This window comes from Macaca fascicularis, chromosome 9 (assembly GCF_037993035.2).
Source record: "Macaca fascicularis isolate 582-1 chromosome 9, T2T-MFA8v1.1".
Lineage (NCBI taxonomy): Eukaryota > Metazoa > Chordata > Mammalia > Primates > Cercopithecidae > Macaca > Macaca fascicularis.
Window position 1 is genome coordinate 8,839,089 of NC_088383.1, and position 26,742 is coordinate 8,865,830.

The 26,742-nt window shown below is 39.6% G+C and overlaps 1 protein-coding gene across 3 annotated transcripts in view; it reads left to right on the forward strand.

The window, feature by feature from the left end:
• TAF3 (TATA-box binding protein associated factor 3) overlaps positions 1 to 26,742 on the forward strand; it is a 202,145-nt gene that overhangs the window by 150,790 nt on the left and 24,613 nt on the right. For all 3 annotated transcript variants that reach the window (XM_005564599.4, XM_065520272.2, XM_045399535.3), the window contains one exon: positions 10,402 to 10,484. In XM_005564599.4, coding sequence (XP_005564656.3) covers positions 10,402 to 10,484 — 83 coding nt within the window. The remainder of the gene's footprint in view (positions 1 to 10,401; positions 10,485 to 26,742) is intronic.

A 26,742-nucleotide genomic window follows, 5' to 3' on the forward strand; every position in this document is an offset into this window, starting at 1 on the left:
CTTGGTGGAAGGCAGAGGCTCAGTCCCTCGAAGCACAGAGTTCACCTGAGAGAAAGATACCCGTTCTTGGATCAGTTTTGATGGGCTGTGGAGCAGGTACATGGCAAAAATAAAAATGTAGAAAATTCAGCTACCGTATAAGACCTTTATAAATAATAAATAGTAATGTCTATCGAGTTAGACCTGAGTTCAGATCCTGACCTTTGTGAAATGGTTAAGTTATTTATATAAGGATTAAATGAGAACGTACAGGGCGTGCTTAGTACCATATCTGACGCATAAATGTCAGTAGATGGAGAGGGTGTTCCATTCTGAATCAGACGATAAAATGTAGGAACCTGGAGATTGCTGCTCCATTGGACCGTATCAGCTAGCCTGTGTTAATACGGGCAGGTCAGCTATTAGTAGGTTTTAAAAATTATTCTACTTCCTTGGCATTCTTTGGAATATTAGCCCTTGATACAAATAGGAAAGGATAAAGGTTAGGACAACCCATGGAAATGCCATTGACAAGGAATAGTAATTGGGATAGTGACATAAACGTTAAGACTTCCCTTTCTTCAACCCCATTTAAATCCCCCAAGCACCATGGCATATGAGTAAACAAAAACACACCTGAAATGCGGTTCCATATGGTCCAAGAATTTTCCAACAAATCTACAGAAGTAAGGCACCAAAGGTAAACTGAAGTGAGACATATCTAAGCTGCCCCAAGAAAATGTCTTCAGCCAAAAGAATGAAGGCCACAATCTCGTTTTCCCTTCTCATCATCCTGACCAAGAGCAATTCTCATGGACACTTGCCAGATCGGCAAGCAAGAGCATTTGTTTAAATTTTTTAATCTCCTCATTTATTTTACCTGTTTATAAACCCTTTACCAGCCTTATCTACATTTATCAATACCAAGAACCAATAAAGATGTGATTAATTAAACAGGGATTTGCCTGGTAGGTAGAAGGAGCTTTGGGCTTTGGAATCCAGCAGACCTGGAATAAGATCCAGGACAAGTTTTTTAGCTTCTTTAATCCTTAAGTATTTCATCTTTAGAGATAATGATAAGAACACTAAAAACAGCAAAACAGTCATAGTTAACAGTGAGTAATTACTATGTGTTAAACACCATGCTAAGCACTTTAATTCCTTACCGCAGCCCTCTAAGACAGATGCTGTAATTATTGTCACTTTAAGATGAGAAACTAAGGCTTAGAGAGATTAATAGACTTGCCCAAGATCACACATCTGTTAAGTGATTGAACAGGAGCCAAAATTTAAATCCAGGCTGTCAGATGCTATAATTTATGGTCCTAACTACCACACTTTTCTGTGTTATGTTAAAATGGGATAAGTGAAATCATGTGATTAGGAACTCACCATAAGAAGTTCAAATTGTTTTTCTATTGATGATGACAAATCCAGAGAGTGGTGAGTTATGCAAGCTTTTAGTTCCCCTTTGTGGGCAATCAGACACCTAGTCAGGGTTGGGAGTCTACACTGTCACTTATTTAAAATAGAACCACACTGACTTTTTATAAAACACATGTTAATGGCCAGGTGCAGTGGCTCATGCTCCCAGTACTTTAGGAGGCCAACGCAGGAGGATTGCTTGAGGCCAGGAATTTGAGACTAGCCTAGGAAACATAGTGAGACTCTCTCTCCAAAAAAAACAACAACAACTGTTTTTTAAATTAACTAGGCATGGTGGTGCACATCTGGAGTCCCAGCTGCTTGGGAGACTGAGGTGGGAGGATAGTGCCACTGCCCTTCAGCTTGGGCAACAGAGTGAGATCCTGTCTTTAAAAAAAAAAAAAAAAAAAAAAAGACAGCCAGGTGTGGTGGCTCACGCCTGTAATCCCAGCACTTTGGGAGGCTGAGGCGGGCGGATAACGAGGTCAGGAGATCCAGACCATCCTGGCTAACATGGTGAAACCCCATCTCTACTAAAAATATAAAAAAATTAGCCAGGCATGGTGGCAGGCACCTGTAGTCCCAGCTACTCGGAAGGCTCAGGCAGGAGAGTGGCGTGAACATGGGAGACGGAGCTTGCAGTGAGCTGAGATCGCACCACTGCAGTCCAACCTGGGCGACAGAGAGAGACTCTGTCTTAAAAAAAAAAAAAGAAAGAAAAACATGTTAAGAGCAATTATGTTATCCAATTGCAGTCACAGCCATAATAGTTGTAGCAGTGATAAATTTAACAGTACATTTCAGAACAGTTTAAAATTGTTACTAATACTGTCACATTTGGGATTAAGTAAAATTTTAAAAAATGTTCTATTAAAATTTGTGTGTGTGTCATTGTATATATTGCACGGATCTTTGGGGTTTAGATGAGTATACAGGATTACTTTAAATTCCTCTTGTTCTTTTAAGTGATTTTTGGAAGGAGGATCATTTTGAAAAAATAAATGCATTTTTAAATTTATGTTAGTGGAACTCAGTGGTTATACCTATATTCTTAAATAGAAGGTAAGCCAAAATCTATCTGTCAAATTGAGGAATCTGTTTTCACATTTGAATATGATCTGGAAAGGCACAGTAGAGTTTCACCCCAAAAATGCTGACATCACCCACCACCTGTAGATAAGTCAGTCCAGTGCTGGCCGAGGGAGCATGGCTTTGGCAGCCACACTGACTGGGGTGGAAATTCCAGCTCTGCCACTTACTCGTTATTCACCAACCTCTCAACCTCACAGACCCTCTGCTTCCTTCCTCCGTCTCCTTCCTCCCATTCAAAACTGGGAAGAGACAGCAGCATTCTAAAGTTTAACTTATCTCTGCTTAAAAACAGTAGATTCATACCTTCTCTAAGAATATTTTGGCTTCAAAGGCCTTCTTTCTGCCTTCTCTTAGAAAACACTAAATGAAGAGCAGTTTGTGTCGTTTAATTAAGATGAGTAGATGACTATAACAGTTCTGAATTTTCATACACATATCCCATAGTGTTGATGATCAACCCATACATAATTGGGAGTTGTTGATAATGGAAAGCCCATAAATTCTAGAAAGGATTCTCAACATTTTTTATCCTGTTGATTGAGGAATTGTTTTATTTGAACTTTGGCTACTGAATAAACTAACTCGATAGTAAATGATAGCATCTGCCACCTTTTGAGTGCCTACAGATTCCAGGCCTAGCCAGAATTCAATGATTTAATTCTCCCAGCAGCTCTGAGGGTTTCATATAGTGGTTCCTGTTTTACAGTTGAGAAAACTGCACAGAAAGGTCGAGTACCTTGCTGCAGCCAGTGAGGGGAGGGCCCAGGCCTCTCTGCCCGAGGCCTGTGTTCTTTACTGCCCAGAACGGCCTTCTCGGGCCACTTCCCTCAGTCTGCTTTGGTGACCTAAGTGACAGTTGCAAATGAGGGGCATACGAATGGTTTGATGCTTGACAGTAAGGGGACATCATTATTTTATAAAATGTTAGTTCCTGGAGATACCTTAGAGAGCGCCTGTTTAACTGCCATATTTTAAAGAGCAGGAAAGGGATCTTCTTACACTTCTATGACTTTAGCAATCAGAACAATTAAAAATTTTAATGTTTCTTTAATCTATCCCCAAATCCGGTAGGATTTGCCCCCAAAAATCTTTTATTAAATTTAAACAGTTTGTTCTTTAGAGAATGATAAATCATCTAATTGGTTTGTGCCTTTAATGAAAGGTTTTCATCCTTTTCCCCTTCTGTTTAAAGTAATATAGTCTCATTCCAAGTCTTTTCTAATCAGCTATTGTAATTAGTGAAACGAAGGGTTTTTTTGGTAAATAAAGAAACCCAATAAAGGGGAGGGAAATATTTCCTTCCTGTTTCTCGTAACTGTATGTTCCAAGAGGAAACAAGAAGCTTAATGTTTCAATGAGTATATTTAAATTTGTAGTTTACCCAAAGCCAGCTCCCAGCCTTTCTGACTCTACACTCTGAGCACAGTCAGGAAAGCTCGTGTTCTCTCGCAGCTGTCTACGTGGTATAGCACTTGTTATACTTAACCACAACTGCACATTTTCTAACTCTCTGTTTAATATTTTAAATAGTTATCGGAGTTTACTTAAACTGTGTTTCTAAATGGAAATAATGTAAAGACCTTAATTGCTGAGAGATACAAGATGCTTACAGCCATAGTTCAGCATCCAAATGTTAGGTTATTCAATTGAGCTTTCATCAGTACTATTTACGAGTTTTTTTTTCTAACATAACAGCATAGATGGGAATCTGAACTAGCGCTTGCTAAATGTGCTGCTACCCTAGCTAGTATACATATGTGGTGGGTTTTCTTTTTTAATGAAAGGAGTTTAACATTAAAAAAAATAAAAAATAAAAAACCTTGGACAGATTATATTGACAAAGCTGCCCATTACCTTTGCAGAAAGTCCCCGTCAAAAGATAAACTTTAAAGCTGGAATGCATGAAAGAGTTCCCAGATAGAATTTAAATTTGAACTGATTCTTTACAGATAAGCTTTTTAAAAATCCACCTCTTTGCTTCAAGTCAGGATTTTAAAAATAAATTTCCCCCTTAAATCTCTTGAGCGATTTTCATTTTTTGCAAGGCCGCACTGCTGGTGTCCTGGAAAAATGGAGAGTTAGAGCTTTATCAGTTGGTGCCCTGAGGTATGTGGCAAAGAAGCTAAATCCTTGAAGATTAACAAAAAAAATGCAGCACATGGCAATAAGGGGCTTATATGACTACTAGTATTAGTTCAGGTGAAAGAAGTATTGCTTATACATAAAACTGGACAAATCCACTGACAATGTATTTTTAGTTAGCTACAAAGGAGTCTTATATTGCTGGACTTTACCTCTTTGGTGAATTGGGAAGCTTAGTAATCCACTGTAAATGCTCTTCTGCGTGCCCCAATTCTCAGCATTACTCCAAAGTGCTGTTCTTTTATTTTAACCCCTAAATGCTCCTTGTGGCCCCAGATTTTGGCTTGATGCCATTAAAAGATGGCATTAGTCATGCCATCTAAGTGAGTGAAGTCATCCTTTTGTATGTTGTTTTCTGGGAAGTGCACATGAGAAATTATTTTATGATTGTAGGAAATGCCTCTGTTTTTATATTGGTAAGCACACAAAGTTAATGGAAACAAAAATCCGGGAAGAAATTTTAATTTAGAAATTGTACTTTCTGTATGTGTATTATTAGCATCCTCATTAATCTTTTTCTACAATCCCTTGAATTTTCTCAAGTTAAATCTAAATTAACTTGTCTTTAGGAATGAAATAAAAGTGTCTAAGTAGTTTTTAGATATATCCTGGTTTGCCTGGGACAATCCCAGTTATGTGGTATAATTAATAGCTCCCTCCTTTCCTGTCAGAGGTATCTGTGTTTAGATGATACAACCACTGTAATTACAGATGAAACTTTGAGCCCAGATAGCAGGTTGTGAATCATTCATTAATTCAACCAGTTGACTGAATACCTGTTGCCTTCAGGGCACATTTATGCCGTTTTAAATCTAACTTATAAGATGTGTTTCCACTTTTGTTTACTTGATTTTTACATATTATTTAGTTTTTTTTAATAGTAGGTAATAAACAGACCATGTCTTGATTCCTTTGTCCTTCCAAGCCATTTAAGACAGCGTTGAAAACCCAGCTAGTTTAGTTGAGTGAAGGCGGGGCCGAGGTTAACGTCAGTTTCCATATAAACTAGTTAGCCTCCCATAGAGAACAAAATTTACAGCTAACCCCAGCCATCTCACAGATGTGTGTCATTTATCATAAGAGAGATTGACAAATAAAGTGAGTAGCTCCATGTAAGCCATCAGCATTACCAGAAAAAGGACTCACAATATGTGTCAGAGAGTTAAGGAGCAGTATGGTGAACAGGGGATGAATTTGGTGTCAGGAGACCTGGATTTAGGCCATTTACCTACTAACTTTGTAACTCTGGGCAAAGCACTTCCCCTTTCTGAGCTCTTACATGGGAATAATAACACCATCCACACCTACCCTATAGAGTTGTGAAGACAGAGTTGGATAATGTAAATAGGACACAGTTCACCAAGTACTATACAAGTGTAAGTTATCATTATTGAGTGTTATGGTAATAGACATGGGCCAAACACACAGCTGAATGATAGTAGAGCGGAATTTTTTTAAAGGTAGGTCAAACAGCTTTATTTTCAAATAGAGCTTAAGGAAAGGTTACTGGAATGCGTACCTGCTAGTGTTGTCAGTTGAAGAATTAAGAAATATCACTTCTAATACCTCATCATTGATGACTAGGTAACCCTAAAATGTTTAGAGTTGAAGAATGTAAGAACTTCATATAATTTTTCATTCTCTGAATCAAAAAGACTGCATTCCATCTCAGGTTTGCTATTTGTGTGACCTTAGAACAGAAAAGGAAAACAAAATGGAAAAGAAAGGAAAAATGGTTTCTCCATATATGATCAGTTTCATTTCAGTAAAATGAAACCCACACTATCTACCCTCCATGTTTGTGTTTTAAAAACCTTAATGAGCACATCGGGAATATAACCAAGCACAATGCCTGGCAGATTATAGGTAGCTTATAAATATTTGTTTATTTTTGTTATGTTTGTTTGTTTTTCCACAGATAACACAGAAAGATGAGGAAGCGTTAAATAGTTCATAAGATAAAGATTGGACCATTTGTTTTCAGATTTGTTTAGATATAAAACTCTTCCTTTAAAAAATATATTGGAGACGGCCAGGCACGGTGGCTCACACCTGTTATCTCAGCACATTGGGAGGCCGAGGTGGGCAGATCACAAGGTCAGGAGTTCAAGGCCATTCTGGCCAGCATGGTGAAACTCTGTCTCTAATATCAATACAAAAAGTAGCCGGGCATGGTGGCATGCACCTGTAATCCCAGTTAAACGGAGGCTGAGGCAAGAGAATCACGTAAACCCAGGAGGTGGAGGTTGTGGTGAGCTGAGATCGTGCCACTGAACTCCAGCCTGGGTGACAGAGTGAGATTGTGTGTGTCTCTCTCTCTCTCTCTCTCACACACACACACACACACACACACACACACACACACACACACGAGACTTGAACACTAGTTATGCATGGGCCTTGCTCTACCTGCCACCCATCCCCCTCATGACCCTTGACCTTGAACCATTCTGTCTGCAGGACCAGGTAAATGAAGGAGACATCAGCCAAGAGTGAGGTTGGCTAGGGGGAAGGGGCGGTTTGTGGGGAAGTTGGTAAGTTAAGATTTCAGTGTGATGAGATGAAATACTTATATTTAGTTGAAAATGTTTAATAGGCAACTTCATATTTTGGCCTTAGTATCAATCAGTGCTAATCCAGACAGAAATTTTGAAGACATATTTTAAACTTACAGTTGAAACTGTGGGCAGGGATGAGATCACTAAAGAAACTGTAGCATGACAAAAGGAGAGGGACCAAGTAAAGTCAGGTGAAAGAAGAGGAGTTTGTAAAGGAGAAGGAAGGAGCATGAGAAGACCTGTAATGGGAAAACATGCTGGGACATGAGGATGAGGACGTTGGCAAGGGTTGAGGACTAAAGAAGAAGTGAGAAAACAGACAATGAAGTGAAGATGGACATTTGTGAGAAATTGTTATAAGGAACTGTCCAAAGCTAGAGGTTGGGAGCTAGAGGTTGAAGAGAAGTTAAGAAAATGTTTAAGTTGGAGTGGAGCACATTTAAAAGTGAGATAAAGGCCAGGTGCAGTGGCTTATGCCTGTAATCCCAGCCCTTTGGGAGGCCGAGGAGGGCAGATCACGAGTTCGGGAGATCGAGACCATCCTAGTCAACATGGTGAAACCCCGTCTCTATTTAAAATACAAAAATTAGCCGGGCGTGGTGGCACACGCCTGTAATCCCAGTTACTTGGAAGACTGAGGCAGGAGAATCGCTTGAACCCGGTAGTTGGAGGTTGCAGTGAGCCAAGATCGCCACTACACTCCAGCCTGGTGACAGAACGAGACTCCGTCTCAAAAAAATAAAAGTAAAAACAGTGAGATGAAAATAATTTGTGGAACAGAGAGACTGAAGATCTGTAAATAAGCAGATGATAGAGAAAACTTCTTCAGTGTAATTGTGGGCACAGAGAAGTTTGCAGGGAACTGAAGGAGCTCTCCTTCAATACTGGTGGCCTCACCAGTGTTTCCTGTGGAGCTGGATGTGTAGAAGGGGAAAGGAGGTCATGGGAAGAGTCTTGAAAGTGGAAAACACTGAAATCATCGCTTCATATTCATGCTTTACACTTATCTTAAGACTTACTAGTGTCAGATCCTGAGACAGGCACTAGAAAATAGCAGTAAGCAAAACACGCATGGTCTCTGCCCTTAGCTGGGTTAGCTGATAAACAGCTAGTATTGGAGGCATACATTAAGATGGAATTAAAAATTTTCTTTGGTATCACTCGGTGCTCTGGGGGATGGTTTTAGGGTGGTCCTGGATGTATGATGGAATAACTAAAAGGCAAGACGGTTGGGGCAAATCAGTTGATAATTCAACAAATGTCTGCTGAGCATCTCCTGCATGCCAGGCACCATGCAAGGGGCTTGTCGAAGCCGTAGATCTTGATGGGCTGAGGGATTTAAAAAACAACTCTACGAAGAGACAGGTAGATACACATGATAAAATAATACATTTGATCTACATGTACTATATTAACTTTATGATATGTTGATCATTATTTTCTGTGTTCCCCTTTAGAACCACTATACTGTTCTATTATGATGTAATTCTTGAGCTTAAAATACATAAATTAATGTTGCAACTAGTCAGTGACTAACAGTGAACCAGTGACATTGAACATCTGGCAGTGCTTGGGACAGTTCCTGACAACAAAGCACCATCCCACCAAAAATACCAATCCTACGACCCCACTGAAAAACGCTGAGACAGACAATAATTTGGAAATGCACAGCTTCTGTTTAGCTTGTTAATTCAAAATGTTGACTGTATGATCTGCAAACCAAAAATTGTGAAGAGGCCCTTTAACATCAGACTCAGTTTCTGTGTTCTCTTCTGGCGGACACGTCAGGTATTTGTGAGGTCTTCACCTCATTCGGCAGCCATTGCCTTCACCACAAATCCATTCCAAAAGAGAATATCTGTTTTCCTCCTTCCCTCCCCTCCCCTCCCCTCCCTTCCCCTCCCCTCTCCTCCCTTCCCCTCCCCTCCCTTCCCCTCCCCTCCCCTCCTTTTCCTTCCCCTCGCTTCCCCTCCCCTCCCTTCTATGCAGTCTTGCTCTGTCACCCAGGATGGAGTGCAGTGGCACAATCTTGACTCACTGCAACCTCCACCTCCCAAGTTCAAGCGATTCTCCTGCCTCAGCCTCTCAAGTAGATGCGACTACAGGCACGCGCCACCATGCCTGGCTAATTTTTTTGTTGTTTTTTTTTTGAGACAGAGTCTCACGCTGTCACCCAGGCTGGAGTGTAGTAGTGCGATCTCAGCTCACTGCAAGCTCCGCCCTCACGCCATTCTCCTGCCACAGCCTCCTGAGTAGCTGGGACTACAGGTGCCCACTACCACACCCGGCTAATTTTTTGTATTTTTAATAGAGACGGGGTTTCACCATGTTGGCCAAACTGATCTCGAACTCCTGACTTTGTGATCCGCCTGCCTCGGCCTCCTAAAGTGCTGAGATTAGAGGTGTGAGCCACCACACCCGGTGGTGGGTTTTTTGTGTGGGTGTGTGTGCTATTTTTGTGCTTTTTGTGCTATTTTTCCGATACAAATCATTGATTCATTATGGCTCAGTTTACCAAAGTTGCATGGGTTTTGAGTGATATACATATTCCATTCTCATTTTTTCCATTAGTCCTGTTTATTTTTAGTGTTCAATTTTGTAGAACTTGAGGTTTTTCACCAATACTATCACCATGTTACATAAGATGCACCTCAGTTACATAGATTTTGTTTACAGCATTTCAGATTGTTTTACCTCTAGCCAAAAATTGAACAGTTGAATGGAACAATTACACTTAGTATTTCAACTTTCTCATTTGATAATGCAAACTTAAGATGAGTTTAATGTTTGTCAAGTTTCATAAAGAGATGCTTTTATCTTATAGGGAAGACATCATTGCATTTTTTTCTATTTACATTAAGTCTGGTAATTATTTAAATGCTGCACCAAAAATGATCTGGGTAACAATTTTTGTTTAAAATTTTTAACAATATAATTAAGTCCAAAAGTTAACCCAAACAAATAGAAACAACTACCATATTTACATAACGTGATTAAAGTTTGTAGAATTTCTCATGATGCCAGATAGCCTTCAGTTGTTGAGAAACAAAAACACAGAATGGCCCGGATTGTCTGTCTAAGATTTTCGCCATATTTAAGACTTCAACTTTGTTACTCAGTTTGTGGGAGTGGGGGAGTAGGAGAAGTGGTAGGAGGTACTTTTGTTGAAAAACCATATTGAACTTTAACGTGCTAACTTCCACAGATAAAAGTGGAACCAGTCGCTCTGGCCCCGAGTCCGGTTATCCCCCGATTAACTCTCCGAGTCGGTGCTGGCCAAGACAAGATGTAAGTATAAACGCTTTGAGTCAGAGTGAAACAAATGAAACTTAACCTTCTCTACCCTTTCCTAATGGACTTAGAACTCCACAGGCTTCTCCCAGGTATGAATATGTGGGGTCAAGCTTTCTTTTTAGAACTCTTCGTTTTCACATTTTTATTGGTTTCTTCCACAGAGTAAATGCTTTTCACTTTATTTGACCTAGAGGATTGTTTTTTTTTTCTTGTTCTTTTTCTCTTTGTTAAAAACTAGCACCTGACATCATTTCTACATAGTGTTTAAGGTCCCAGGTATCTGAAAAGTAAGAAACTCTGTACTGAATGGACTTACTGCCACATTACGCCCAGGTAGATGCAATGCTACACTTTCGCAAGTACATAGTAGCTATCACCATGACAAAGAACAAAGATTCTCTTTTTACTCAGATGACACATGGTTTTATTCTGTACCTGTAAAACAAAGATACACCAAAGGCTTGGAGAGACAGAATGTAATAGTCACAACTGATGACTTAGTCTACTCTTTTTTTTAAAGAAAGCACTAGAAATGTAAACCCCACATTTGCTGTTTATTTATCTTAATTTTCATGGAATCATATCAACCCACTCGTCTTTACAGTTAATCTGTTGGATATGTTTCTTTTATTCATTTTTTGCGGAGACATTAAGGCCTATAGTGCTCTCACCTGATCCTAATAAGGTAATGAAACGTTGATTTTTTTTTTTTGTAACTCATGTTGAAAATCATTCTCCTTGTTTTAAAAGCATATTATGCATCATCTAAATAAAATACACAAGATAAAAATTCTACAACCTTATTTTTCCTGTTAAGCCTGAAAATGCAGTTTACATTGCAATCAAATACTGTGTTGAAAATAGGCTTAGAAGGCATTCCATTTACATTCAATTTTTAGCCATAAAAGTGAGAGTAGGAGCCATGAATTTATTTAGTAGAGGACAGAAAATTTGCTTTGTATTCTCACTGGTTTATTTCATCTTAAAAGTTACATGTATTGATACTGTTGCTTCTATCAACTCCACGTATAGTGCAAAGAAAAAGTCCAGCATGATTCTGATGAATGTGAGCAGAGAGGCAACTTGGTTTTCCAGGGGAGTGTATACCCCTCTGAAGATTTAAAGGAGAAAATCCAATGGCTTCTGTTTTTCTCACCTAAATTCTCTGGATAATTTCCACATTACTCCTTTTGGTTGTGCTGGTAGAGACCTAGGAAATGCAGCAAAAATCCTGTGGATTCAGTGCTTTTCAAACCAGCTCTCTGGTATACCAGGGCACCTATGTTACCTACAGAAGCGTAAATGTCCTCATCTCTTAACCAGTAGGGCTCCGAGAAGACCCAACCAAAGTAACTCTTCCATCTCCATGTAAATTCTGCATATGGGCTCATTTCTCTAAGAGGAAGATGCTGTTATCCATCATTCAACAAGTACTTTTCTCCTGCAGTTTATATTTATTCCCATTTCTCAGTAACTCACCATTACTTAATCTTGACTCCCACACAGAAATTTGGCTTGCTCATACCTTTTAGAGGAATAAGGTTTGTTAAAAGGCATTGAAAAGCCAAGTGTGGTGGGCCGTGCCTATAGTCCCAGTTACTTGGGAGGCTGAGGCAGGAAGATCACTTGAGGCCAGGAGTTCAAGGCTACAGTGAGTTATGATTATGCCTACTGCACTACAGCCTGGGCAACAGAGCCAGACCCTGTCTCTAAAAATAAAAGGCAGCCAAGCGCGGTGGCTCATGCCTGTAATCCCAGCACTTTGGGAGGCCGAGGCGGGTGGATCACAAGGTCAGGAGATCGAGACCATCCTGGCTAACACAGTGAAACCCCCCCTCTACTAAAAATACAAAAAATTAGCCAGGCTTGGTGGCCGGCACCTGTAGTCCCAGCTACTTGGGAGGCTGAGGCAGGAGAATGGCGTGAACCCGGGAGGCGGAGCTTGTAGTGAGCCGAGATGGCACCACTGCACTCCAGCCTGGGTGACAGAACGAGACTCCTTCTCAAAAAAAAAAAAAAAAAAAAGGCAACTGGGCGTGGTGGCTCATGCCTGTAATCCCAGCACTTTGGGAGGCTGAGGCGGGCAGATCACGAGGTCAGGAGATTGAGACCATCCTGGCTAACAGGGTGAAACCCCGTCTCTACTAAAATATACAAAAAAAATTAGCTGGGCACCTGTAGTCCCAGCTACTGGGGAGGCTGAGGCAGGAGAATGGTGTGAACCCGGGAGGCAGAGCTTGCAGTGAGCTGAGATTGCACCACTGCACTCCAGCCTGGGCAACAGAGCGAGACTCCGTCTAAAAAAAATAAAATAAAATAAAAAGGCATTGATAGTTATATTCAACTCACCTGCCCTTAAGCATCTTTCAGTCATTCTGTTGACTATTTATTCTATTTTTCCCCCTCAATAAATCACTCATACACCTGAGATATTGAAAGATGTGAGAAATCCTATTTGGAACAAAATGTCTAGTATCAGGGAAATTATAATACCCAGGTATTCTAGACAAATCGCCCTTGAAAGTATATTATATATCATGTAAACTTTCAGATATGTGGGTAATGACCCCCATGTTATATGAAGGATTAATCATTTGACCAAAGGCAGATGCAAGAAAATCCTTATAAGAAGAAAGAGATAAATGAAGTGAAATAGATTACATTTTAAATTAAAATAGAGCGAGAAAGAAGGAGGACTAAGTCTCATAGTGATAGAATTTTATGTAAAATAAAACTTACTCAGTAAAGTGCTTTTTGTGGGGCAGGGGTGGTTCTAAATCAGGGGTCAGCAAATTATGGCCCGTGGCCAAATCCAGGCCACTGCCGTTTTCTGTGACCTGCAAGCTCAGAATGTGTTTTATATTTCTTAGTGGCTGAAAAAAATTAAAAGAAGAATGTATTATGACACATGAAAATTATATAACATTCAAATTTCAGTGATCCCCCATGGTGGTAGCGTGATACATGGCTTAGCCCATGGTAATAATGGAGAAGGAAGCAACAGATTCCTGTCACTGTGCCTGTGGTTACCCAGTTTGCACACACCTTGAGGGGGAATAATACTCTTTTGAAGTGAAATTAATGAGCAGACGGGATTCAAAAGGGGGAGTTTGAATAGTCCAGGGAGGTATTTGTTGCTGAAGAACAGGCAGAATCATCTTTTGAAATTAGGAGAAACGAAAAAGCTTTACAGGGTTCAAATTATACCTTCTCGTTGGAAGATCTTTAAGACGATATTTAGTTTCTGAGTCTTAAATAAAGCAGTTATGTCTTCTGCCCTCGATCCAGAAAAGTACTTTGAGCTCTGTTCTCTATTATTGTTCCTTGAAGCAAGACAGGAATAACTTGTTTTTCCCTTGATTTAACATTCCTGGAAACTGTATTCTAAAGGAGTCTATGGTGAGTCCAGGACCTCCTCCTGATAGTGTTAAAATTCAAGATGACTTTCCAAGGACCTCATATTCCTTTAACAGGTCTTCCAGGAATGGTTGTCCAGAGTTCCTTGTAGTCTATATTGAAGATAAAACCAAAACCTAACCCTGAAATTACAGTCTCAGCACCTAGAGACAATATATTCAAGTGAATTGCTGAAATATCTGGTCCCGCCTAGCAGAAGCCTTGCCTTGAGGCTGGGATAGCAAGTAAGTTTCAGCTGGCCTCAGAACCACCGCCTGGAACTCTGTTGATGGGATCCTGAGGTCCCACTTGGACTTGGGGCTGGGAGCAGGGTGACAGCCACCATGGAGGGAAGGGCAGGCAGCAAAGCAGGCACCAGGTTATTTGTCCTCCCCATCTTACTACGTATTGAGTTTGGTCATTTTGAGCAAGTGTAGGTAGAGTTGGCTAACTTACAGTGTTCATCCTTCTCCTCATTTCTGTCAAGAAAGTAGGAGCAAGGTAATGTGATGGATTTTAGGGACAGGGACTGTTTGGATGGAACTGTCAAGAAAGACTTGGCAGAATAGGACGTGCAGCTCTTCCATAAAGCTCGAATTAGTTAAAGGAGCTTTGTGAAAAAAAGTGAAACATTGCTAAAGTATTAAGAAAAAAATACAAATTTGCGTAAAGATTTTGGGATGAATACAAGGTAGAGGAATAAGCATTCTTCCCCTCAGATTTCTCAAATGTCTCTTTTGCTGCTGTCTTCTCCCAAGGACTGAAGAGGAAGCCTCTGTCCTCTTCCATCTATTCACCCGCCCTTGCCCTCGGGCAGTGGGTCCCCCATGCCCAGGTCCATGGTGAGCAGCTCCTCCTCCTCCTGCTCTCTGAGCACTCCTGCCTTTATCAGCAAGCACAGAGAAGGGGTGACTGGCTGGGCCCCTCTAGACATCCCATCATGCATGGTCACATTTTCTCTAATTAATATCTCATAATATATTTGATCAGGTGATACAGGAACCATTTGAGATGCCCTTCAGAGGAAAATATTGTTATCAATAGTAATTCTAAATTCCCTTTGAGAGTTCACAGTAGGTATTCTGTTTAACAAATATAACTCCTTTTTCAAAATACACAAATTTTGTCAAGATATTTTTCAGGAACCACTTTACCTCTGGCATTAGAGTTTTCTTTCTGCTGACATTTTGATTTCCGGTGGCAAGTGGATTGATTTCTTACAATTCAGTAACTTCATCATCAGTCCTCATCCTAACAAAAGTGCTGAGAATGTGATGCTTTGCTTCTCATGTCATTTAGTTTTTTTGTTGTTGTTGCATTTCATAGAGTTTAGCTTATGCCTTGTGGGGCTTTTTAATAGTTGTAATGTCTAAATTTTTTCTGTATACAATAAAAATTGTATATAGAAGCTTTAGCAGACAGCTAAAGCTATGTGATTTAGCTAAAGCTTTGCTTGTTAATCTTTAAAAATAGTATGTATAAACACTTGTCTTTGAGTGATCTAAACTTTTCCAATTAATGCTTTTTGACAATAGTAGTAGAGAATAACCATGGGCAGTTACAAAAATAATCATTTAAAATATTTTTAAGGAAAATAAGCATTTTATATTTTAAAATATAGCCAGATTTAATCAAATGACATTCAACAGAGTGAAACTTGTAGTGGTATTTTAGTGAAAAATTCTTTAGAGAAATAATAGCAAATGGTTTTTATCCCACTTTTCGAATTTTTCTTTCTATACTTGAAGTGCTTTTTATTCATTTATAACTTTTTTCCTAGTCTAAACACATTTAGGGGAAAGTAAAGAGAGTATATAGAGTACAGTCGGAAATAGAAATAGATCTTCTTCCCTAAGATCAAGAGAAGAAAAAAGAAGCAAATGATTGTATGTCAAATATGATCATACCTTCCTAGCAGTAAGAACAAAAAAATACATTTTTAAAAATTAATTTATTTTTATTTATTTATTTATCATTATTATTTTTTAGACTAAGCCTCCCTCACTCTGTTGCCCAGGCCAGAGTGCAGTGGTTTGATCTCAGCTCGCTGCAACCTCCACCTCCTGGGTTCAAGTGATTCTCCTTCCTCAGCCTCCCGAGTAGCTGGGCTTACAGGCATGTGCCACCATGCCTGGCTAATTTTTTGTAGTTTTAGTAGAGATGGGGTTTCACCATGTTGCCCAGACTGGTCTCAAACTCCTAACCTCCAATGATCCACCTGCGTCGGCCTCCCAAAGTGCTGGGATTACAGGTGTGAGCCATCTTGCTTGACTGAAATACATTCTTTTTTTAAAGGAAGGTGTCTCAGTTTCTCAGGAGAGAGTTTTTCAAGGCAGTAAATTTAAAAATTAATTTCTATGTGGGAGCAGATGACAAGGACAGTGCCCTCCACAGCAGTTTTTATAGGTGACCCAAAGACATTTTTCATTGACTTTTGCACACTTCCAAGAGGGAAGCATGAAAGAACAGCTCAGTGCTGACAGCTCTTAAGCACCTCTTCATCTCTAGTGGAAACACTCCTATTTCCTTTTCTGTACTGTGTTAATCAAGACTCTTGGTGGCAAGTAACGGAAACCCAAATCAAACCAGCTTACAGGGAAAAACAGCAGGGGTGCGTGTGACTTCGGAGGGGCTGCCTGCAGGCTTGCCGAGTATCCTAGTGCTCTGCCCACCCTCCTCTTCTCATCTGGCCTCTGCGGTGTCAGAGGTGGTCCTGGCCACTCAGGCTGATGTGGCTCTCGGTGCTCACAGTCCCTGGCGAAGCCCCGCGTCCCGGGCCTCTGTTATCAGTCCCCGTGAAGGACTGCACTTCTCCGGCCCCTGTGGTAGGGAAGCTGCCCTGTCAGAAGGGGAAGTGGTAGGTTCCAGAAGGAAATGAGGGCTCACACCAGAATAAGGAGCAAGAGGCAGGCAAAGGCAATGGGTATGTATTATTTTAGTTAGGAAAATGCTGTCAGTTTTGCATTTTTATAGAAGTGTGCTGGGGAGGCAGGGCAAAGAACCTACTTGGTGTACAAAAGGATACTTTAAATGTAAAGTTTAGGAACATTTCAGAACGTCATCCTGTCACACTTGGAATGCCTTTTGCTTTTCTATTTTTAGTATTTCCTCCTAATAAAACTGTCTGCTTTTGATTTAAAACAAAAAACAAAAAGATTAAAGAATATCGGTAGTTTTATTTTTCCCTGATTAACTTGCTACTGAAAGTGAAACATTTCATAGGTATTTTGCCTACGTTAAAAGCTAAACATCATGAGTTGGATGTGGTGGCACGCACCTGTACTCCCAGCTACTCAGGAGGCTGAGGCGGGAGGATTGCTTGAGCCCAGGAGCTCAAGGTTACAGTGAGCTGTCATTGCACTACTGAACTCCAGCCTGGGGGACAGAGTGAGACCCTGTCTCTAAAATAATAAATAAATAAATTTTTAAAAAGCAAAATAGCGACAAAAAAAAAGAATTTTAAGAATTACTGGGCTGGGCGTGGTGGCTCACGCCTGTAATCCCAGCACTTTGGGAGGGTGAGGCGGGTGGATCACAAGGTCAGAAGATCGAGACCATCCTGGTTGACACGGTGAAAGCCCGTCTCTACTTAAAATACAAAAAAAAAAAACTAGCCGGACGTGGTGGCGGGCGCCTGTAATCCCAGCTACTCGGGAGGCTGAGGCGGGAGAATGGCAGGAACCCGGGAGGTGGAGCTTGCAGTGAGCCGAGTGGCGCCACTGCACTCTAGCCTGGGCAACAGAACCAGACTCCGTCTCAAAATAAATAAATAAATAATGATTGTGGTAAAGTTCACAAGTGACATTATTTAACATTTTTAAATGACTGTATTTAAAAATTTCAAATGACCTATTTTTAATGCTAGGGAAAGATGCTAACATTACCAGTGAAATTTCTTAGGCGCTGAACAACTGCAACAAAAATTGTGAGTTTTATACGTCATTGTTGATACCTTCCTGTACTTACAAATTCAGCAGTCCCAAACCCATAGATCTCAGTTATGATTCCAAGCCACATCCAAGAGGAAGCAGTTAAAATGTTCTTATTCATGTCTTCATCCCTTTTCTGGTTTTTCCAGAAAAGGAGTTTTTGACTTCCTTATATTACTCTTATTTTTACTGCCTAGAATAATGACACAGTCTCTAAATTTAATTTTTACCCCTGGCACAATACTGTTTATTCATTAACACCAAAGATGCAATATGTTTACTAGAAAAAATAGTAAACTGTCAGAAAAACTGGCTTTAGGTTTTTCAGAAATACTTTTACTACACAGTAAAACAAGTGGAGAGATTATAATCAAAGCGTTTCCATCTTACTTGTAAACAATTACAGCAGTTCTTACATAGATGCCGCATTAGAAGACTCAGGAAAATTTACTGGATTCCATTCTAATGCAATTAGAGCTAATTTTGTTCTTTAAATGAATAAAAGGTCAGCTAGTAAATCTAGCTTATCTTGAGTCCAGACTTCAATAAATTGTTTTATTTAATTTGTTGTAAAAGATCTTATCCTTAATGGGTCCAGGTCTTATTAGTTCACTGAGGTTTTAAAATATTTATGACCACCTTTTTAGATATGATTTGAATGATAGTTGGAAACTTTCTCTCCACAGTGTTATCAAGGTCCACGATCACTAATTGAGTGAATATAGGAAGGTACTTAAGATTCATTATCTAGAAAAAGCTGATGTGGACTTCCAGAATGTAAATGTTCCTTAACCTGTGACAGGCAGAGATAATTTAGCTGTATCATGGAAACCTTTTGGATGCTATCTGATTATAATTTCTCCTAAAGATCAAACTACTCACACTTCTGGCATTTAAAAAAAGAATACGTTCCTACAAATGGAAACACTTAGGCACTCTTATTACCAACAACATGGAGCATTTCAATCCTTTGCATTCTGCTATTTCCTGTTAGGTTATGGGCCTATACTGTATTCAGATACTTACATAAAGATTGCAGCTGCATGGCGCAACATTTCCTCTCTTTTCCCACACCTGCCTGCGTAGCTTATACAGTGGATATCCACGTCACTGCAGGACTGCTGTCATTTAGAATACGCGCAGTCTTTTTTCACGTGGTAGCCACAAGTCTCAGCACGTGGAACTGCCTCGCCACTGTACCCCAGCTGATTCGACTTGTCTTCTGTGTTCCAAACCTACTTGTACCCCCCACGGCTTGTCCTCCAGGCTCTAGGAAAGAGTCTGTGTCTATGGTCAGCCTTCCTTAGCTGCTGCCTCCATTCCCATCTCTCCTGCCCCGGCTGGAACTTCCTTCCCTCTATTAGCTCCTCTCCTCTGTGTCTTCCTCTTCTTTTTTTTTATTTTTGTTCAGCCTTTCATTCTCCCATGCTAACCTCCTCACCTTCATCAAGCCTTCCCTCTGTATGAGAAAAAGGCTATGTAACATCTGCTTTTCATTCTGCTTCTCAAAACTTATTCTTTAGTCGTGCTTTCTTCCAATCATTCACTCCTAAACCTTCTATATTCTGGTTTCTGCCCTAGAAAAGTTTCTACAGCTTCTTATTAAGACCATTAGATGCTTCCCAATTCCCAGTTCCAGAGAGCTTGCAGCAGCTCTTATTGTACAAACCCCCTCTGCCGTTTGGACACTGTCCCCTAAGCCCTTTCAGAAACTTCCTGTTCCTTTGATTTTTGTGATACTGTGCTACACTCAGTCTCTCACTCTCTCTCTCTCTCTCTCTCTCTCTCTCTTTTTTTTGTTGTTGTTGTTGAGATGGAGTCTCGCTCTGTGGCCCAGGCTGGAGTGCAGTGGTGTGATCTCGGCTCACTGCAGCCTCCACCTCCTGGGTTCAAGCAATTCTCCTGCCTTGGCCTCCCGAGTAGCTGGGACTATGGGCACCCGCCCCCACACCCGGCTAATTTTTGTATTTTTAGTAGAGACAGGGTTTCGCCTTGTTGGCAAGGCTGGTCTCAAACTCCGGACCTCGGATGATCCACCCACCTCAGCCTCCCAAAGTACTGGGATTACAGGCATGAGCCACCATGCCCGGCCTTTCATTCTCTCTTACCATTGATTCCTTTTGGTTTTCTTTTATGGACTTATTTTTTCCCCCTTCTTTTCTTCTTGCTCTTGGTACATTAATTCTGTTTCTTCTACGTAAATGTTCTCATTTTCTCTTTAGGTTTGTTATGCAATGATGCTTCCCATTTCTTTATTACCAGCTCATGTTTCTCCCCCAAGAGTCAGACTAATCTGCCCAGTTACTGGAAAGTTCTGCCTGGGTGAACCAGCAGCACCTCAAAAATAGCATTTCCAAAATTGAACCCAGCGTTATTTCCCCCGGCGTGGTTCTTCTCCTTCTGTTTCCTATATGTTGATGATGAGACCAGTGCCTCCATTTTCAAGGCATTTGGGGCATTAGGGTAACTTGAATGGAGGCAAAAACTATCTGACTAACAGAATTGGGAGATTTTCTTTATGTCATAATGTCAGACTGGATGTCCTAAAAGCAAAGATAAATGTCTTCTTAGCTCCAAAAGTTTCCCAAACTGAACAAAACCAAGGAAAGAGAAAGGCCTTGACCTAGAAGTCTCCTTTAATATCCACTTGAACTCTCAGCATCTTGTAACTTCCGCTCAGCATCTTCAAGCTTGGCTCTCTCCTCCTTGTCTAGACACAAATGGTCAGGTCAGTAGCAGCCAATGAGAGAAAGAAGTCTGTATCCTTATTCACAGGGATCCATAACTCACCCCAAGCAAAGATACCTTCAGCTAAGAAACAGGGGAAAAAGCGATATGTAGCTAGGATTTTAATCAATGAAGATTACATAAGAAGATCTGAGAAGCAAAACACTTAAAACTCTGATCAGGACATAATAGGCTTTCAAAAAACAGACTAACTGCTTCAAAATATATAACCTAGAAAGCAAAAGTTTCCCCCACATCTCACCCTTCCCTTGAGTTAATCACTGCTGACTGTCCCATGTGTGTATCAGCAATTTTTATGAAAACAAATTAGGGGCTGGACGTGATGACTCACACCTATAATCCTAGCACTTTGAGAGGCCAAGGCGGGCAGATCACTTGAGCCCAGGAGTTCAAGACCAGCCTGGGCAACATGGTGAGATCTTGTCTCTACAAAAAATAGAAACATTGGCCAGGTATGGTGGCATGTGCCTTTAGTCCCAAGTACTCAGGAGGCTGAGGCTTCACTTGAGCCTGGGAAATCGAGGCTACAGTGCTTCATGATCATGCCATTGCACACCAGCTTGGGCAATAGGAGTGAGAACCTGTCTCAAAAACAAAAAAACTTAGAATTATCTCACACATACTGTTCAGCAGCTTATCCCCTCCCCTCTAATAGATCATGAACAGTTTCCCATGTCTGTATGACGTGGTATTTCATTTTACTGTTGTATCATAATTTATCTTTCCCGTCCTCAATTTTTGGACAGTTAAGTTCCAGGTTTTGCTATAACAAATAAACAACATCCTCATATATAGATTTTTGTTTATTCAATGTTACTAGGTCAAAGAATGTAAACATTTAAAATGTTTAAGACATTGTTATGCCAAATTACCTTCTAAAAGGCTGTACCAGTTAAAATTCCCACCAGCAGTACATGAGAATGAAATGACCCTGTATTTAAGAAGAATTAGTGCAATCCTATGGTTCTAAAGTTGAAGACGACTCTGGGCAACTAGTAGCAATTTTATATGAAAAGTTCGATCCATTCTTCCCCCTTGAGGGCCTGTGAGTTCCTTTTACAAAGAGAAATCCTTTCCTCTTTGGGGGAAGCTATTGGTTGAAGAACAGTTAACAGCTTTATTCAGGCTATTCCCAGGTCTCTTCTGAAGTCTGTAGGTCCTTGGTGCTGGCTCCATCTCTGGTGAGTTTTTCTTCATTAAGGGCTTTACTCATGTAAACATAATACTGCAGAGAATTGCTTTCTCTGGGATAGTGTTTGTGCTTTGGAGTACATGTATGAAATTCATCTGTGAAGGAACCTGGGAAATATTATGAATTTACTCATAATATTTGTAAGTAACTTATATTTGTAAGTAATGTTTATAAGTAACCAATTTTTAAAAACAGTTTTTAAGGCCAATATATTTGATGTTGTTACTGCTATTAAATCAAGGTTATCAGGGCTGGGTAGGGTGGCTCATGGCTATAATCCCAGCACTGTGGGGGGATCCCTTGAGGCCAGGAGTTTGAGACTAGTCTGGACACCATAGTGAGATCATGTCTCTACAAAATATTAAAAAGATAGCTGGGGCTGGGCGCGGTGGTTCACGCTTGTAATCCTAGCACTTTGGGAGGCCGAGGAAAGCAGATCAGTTGAGGTCAGGAGTTTGAGACCAGCCTGGCCAACATGGTGAAACCCCGTCTCTATTAAAAATACAAAAATTAGCTGGGTGTGGTGGTACACACCTGTAATCTAATCCCAGCCACTCAGGAGGTTGAGGCAGGAGAATCCCTGGAACCCAGGAGGCAGAGGTTGCAATGAGCCAAGATCGTGCCACTGCACTTCAAACCTGGGCAACAGAGTGAGACCCTGTCTCAAAAAAAAAAAAAAAAAAGCCTGGTGTCATGGTGTGTACCTGTAGTCCCAGCCATTTGGAAGGCTAAGGCAGGAGGATCACTTGAGCCCGGGAGTTGGAGGCTGCAGTGAGTTGTGATCACCACTGCACTCCTGCCTGGGCAACGGAGTGACTCTGTCTCTCAAAAAAAAAAAAAAAAAAAAGGAAAATCAAGATGATCAAGTAGCCATTTGGTTTTTGTTTGTTTCTTTGTTTATAGTACCCCTCTTTTTTGGAAATAAGTATCTATTATAAATCCCTGTGTAAAATGGTACATTGTTTGTACTTTGCACTTAAAAGTTAATTTTTGTATAAATACCACAGTAAAAATGTTGTCTATTAAAAAGTGTGTCCTCTTTGTTGCCTGTTTTTTAGTCATTGTATAGATTCTTTCCTGGTGTTTTATTTATAAAATATGTTTTATCAGACTTAGCTTTGCCCCAAGTGGTGGCAGGGCTGGTCTATTGTGAATTCAAGCACATGATCTATCAAGATTTCAACCCAGAGGAAATGGGCCCGGAAGTCCCAGAGCAAGCAAGCTGTCAGTGAGCCAGCTAAGATCACGTGACCAGCCTCAGTCACTGTACCCGTGGAGACACGGCGGCTCTGATTGGCCTGGCTCATGTGTGTCGCTTGGAACTAGAGGTAGGATAAAGCCCACTCAGACCACATGGCCAGAAAGAAGGAAAAGAGAGAGGACTGAAGGCAGGGGCAGGGCAAATGGGTGCTGTGTAGAGATAGGCAAACCCAGCAGATGCCCCGAGCCTAGACCTCTGCTATGCCAAATGCTAGAAGCCATTGGGCTTATTTATATATATTTCATGGTGCTGAGAAATGTCTATTTGCATTATTTATTTGTGAATCGTTCCTTCCATAAATTGTGCTGCTGTTTTAAGTTTCCTATGAAATATGTTTTTAAGTATCATGATATTAGGTAGTCAGAGGTAATACTGTTTTCCCACATGGTGCTACATACATCATAGATACTAAATTAAAACTTTTGATAGAAATTACAAAATTTGTGTTACCTTTCTATATAGGCATATTTAAAAGCTAACATCCTAGTTTCTGTAGATTCCAATCTACCAGTATTTCCCATGCTGAATCATAAGCTTCAGCATTTCTTTAACAATATCTCGGCGTTTGGTATAAAACCTTTTAACTTCAGATGCAGAGAATATTTGTTAGTTAGGTAAAAATGAGATGGTGACTGGTACTAGTCCATTGTCCAAAGTTTGAAGCATAATGTTCCCGGTATATGTATGTCAACTCTGTCTATGATATCATATACTTACCTGCTTTTATTTTTATAACTGTGCATCTTGAATATAATATTTTTCTAAAGTTTATTGTAATTAGAAGATCTTTAAAATTCCCTTTAGAATTGTATTTTTCCCAACAGACCCAGTTAAAAGTAACTGTATATATTTTTAAGGGATTGTTTTAGTTTCTAGTTTAGATTAACTAGTAGGACGCTTCTGGCTGATGTTCGACATTAGCCTGGTTTTGAATATATCTCTAATGTGTGTTATAACCCACCTGAGAAATACTGCTTGACCTGTATATGAATATGAGTTCTGCTAAAACACTGAGGAACCTTGAGAGTTGCTAATGCCTCTGGGGTCATTTGTTCTGAACGGAATGAATAGAATGAGTAAATCACAATTGCAAGTGGTAAATAGCCATGTTCTAGTTTTTTTCTCACCAAACCATTCAAAGCCAAGTGAGCAAGGCAGAATGGCTGGCTACCCTTTTATTGTTTTCGTCATTTTGTTTATTTGGCTTATAATTTAATACAAGGAAATTTGTATCTGCCTTATATGGAGGCTGCCTTCAAAGTACATGGTCAGGGTAAATTTTGAATGACCTCTACATCTTTTTTCTCGCCTTGCTAGCGTGAACGGTTTTTCTGTATACATACGTACCTCTGTAAATCAGTACATGTGCTATAATGTTATTATATAGTTTTAAAATACATTAAAAGAAGAAAAATGGCTCTTAAATAGGAAATGCATTTTAGATTGTCCAGCATTTGGCTGTTCTGCTTATTTTTGCTCCCTTTACATCTAAATTAAAACAATTAAAAGATTCCCCATCAGTTCAAAGGTCTCTGCAGGGCCCGTATTGTTGACATGAGTGGGAGTGAAGAGGAAGAGGAGCACAAGAGGTACGTTAGAGAGTCCTGCTCTGAGCCCTTATCCCACAGCCCTCCTCACAGAAGACACCAGCCTGACTCACTGCCCTGCCTGCTTGTCATGTCCCTGTAGCTGAGGCTGAAAGCTTCTCTTAACCCTACTCCATGGTCCTAGATGTTAGAGGCAGAACCTGGAGGATTCAGAGGCCTAGAACCTAAAGCAGCTCTCAGACGCCTTCAACCCTTTTAAGACCTTCAAGGTTAGGAGCTGCAGTGACCTTTTCTTTTCTTTTTTTTTCTCTTTTACAATGATCTTTAATGTGAATCTGAAGTCAGTGTAGTAATTTCAGTCGTCTCTTGCCTCAGAGAAAATTTTGGAAATTTTCTTATGTACATACATATATATGTGTGTATATATAAATTAATATACACACATGTATACATGTATATATGTATATGTGTGTATATATATAAATATGTATACATGTATGTGTGTGTATAAATATATATACACACACATACATATATACATGTATACATACACACCCATGTGCATGTATATATAATAAGTGTGTGTGCTTATATTTTACAGTTACCATTGCACCATTTTTTTTCCCCAAACTGTTAAACTCCTCTTCATTCTCATTTTAGAAGATCATTTGTTTATTAAAAGAGATATAATATTAAACAGGCAATCGCAGAGGAGAATGACAGCACAAAGGTCAGCAGTGTGATATAGATTTATGCACACACACGCACACACATGCATACATAGTCACTTCTTAGCCCACACAGATGAATATATGTATATGTATGTGTGTGTCTATATCACATACTCTAAATAAGTATATATACACTATATTTTTTCCATCCTATTTACAAAGTACAATAAGAATTCATATAAACCATGGTGATTTTGGTGAAGACCTAGCAGCTTTTTTGAATTTTAATATATTTTGAAGTGGTAATGTTGGATTTTCCAAGCATGACTTCAGTAATAACTGAATTTTATAACTCTCCAGTGAGATACAAATCTTAATCACAATCTTGTTCATTTTTCAAGTTCACTGCATATCATCTTATTACCTTTAATGTTTTCAAATAACTTGGGAGGTCATTTGATCCTAAAAATAAAAAGTAAAGGTGTGTCTTTTATGGCTAACTTACAACTTTTAACATTTTCATGTGAAAGCATCTTTTACTAAATAATTACCCATCGTCTATAGACTGTAGGCTCAGGGACTACAGAAAGTAAAGTTTCATCCATGTTGAATGTTCAATTTCATTTGGCTTTGCTTTTTCTTAGTAAAAGCACCCTCTTGTTTGCTGCAGAGCAGCAAAAGCCTTTCTGAAATCACAAAATATTTTAAAAGTTCTGACTCCAGAAAATTTGGTTTTGAAAAGAACCCTCAAAGTATCCCAGACAACACTCTCAGGGTTTACATTTTTGAAAAGTTGATCTGCATTTAACGCATACTGATTTTGATTATATACATAATGTAACCATGTCAAAGGTAGTAGACTTGAAAATAGTGAATTTGGATCACATGTTAATTCTCTCAGGAGCATAAGTAAATATCACAGTAGACGGTAGGAAGTGTTAAAGGCTGGAAGAGATACATCTAAAATTATAAAGAAGTTCAAAGTGATTACTCCCAACTAGGAAGGGCTAAAGAGGTTTGGGGAAAGTAGAATTTAAGTAGAGCCTTTTAGGGTGAGTAAAATTTACAAATGGAGTAATGTGAAGAAGAAAAATAAAAGCAAAGATGTATGGAGTGATATAATGAATGCACATTTTCCCTTAAGAAATTTCCATAGTATTCTATTGACATGGTAGTTCATATGTGCCCTAGTTTTATGATTAATGATCCGAAATCATTCTGGATTGAATGCATATTACCAACTTTTAAAAAAAGTTTTTATTCATATTTTCAAACATAAAAGAGTAAAATAATACACTTTCATCTGCTGGCAACTTGGATAGATTTAACAGTTATCAAAATGTTGCCATACTTGATTCTTTTCTTCTTTTTCTTCCTAACGCATTTCCAAACAAATTCAAAACTTAGTATCATTTCACCTCTATATTCTTCAGTATGCAACTCTAAAAATATGATTATTTTCTCATATAATCACAATGCTATTATACATAAAATATACAGACATTTTC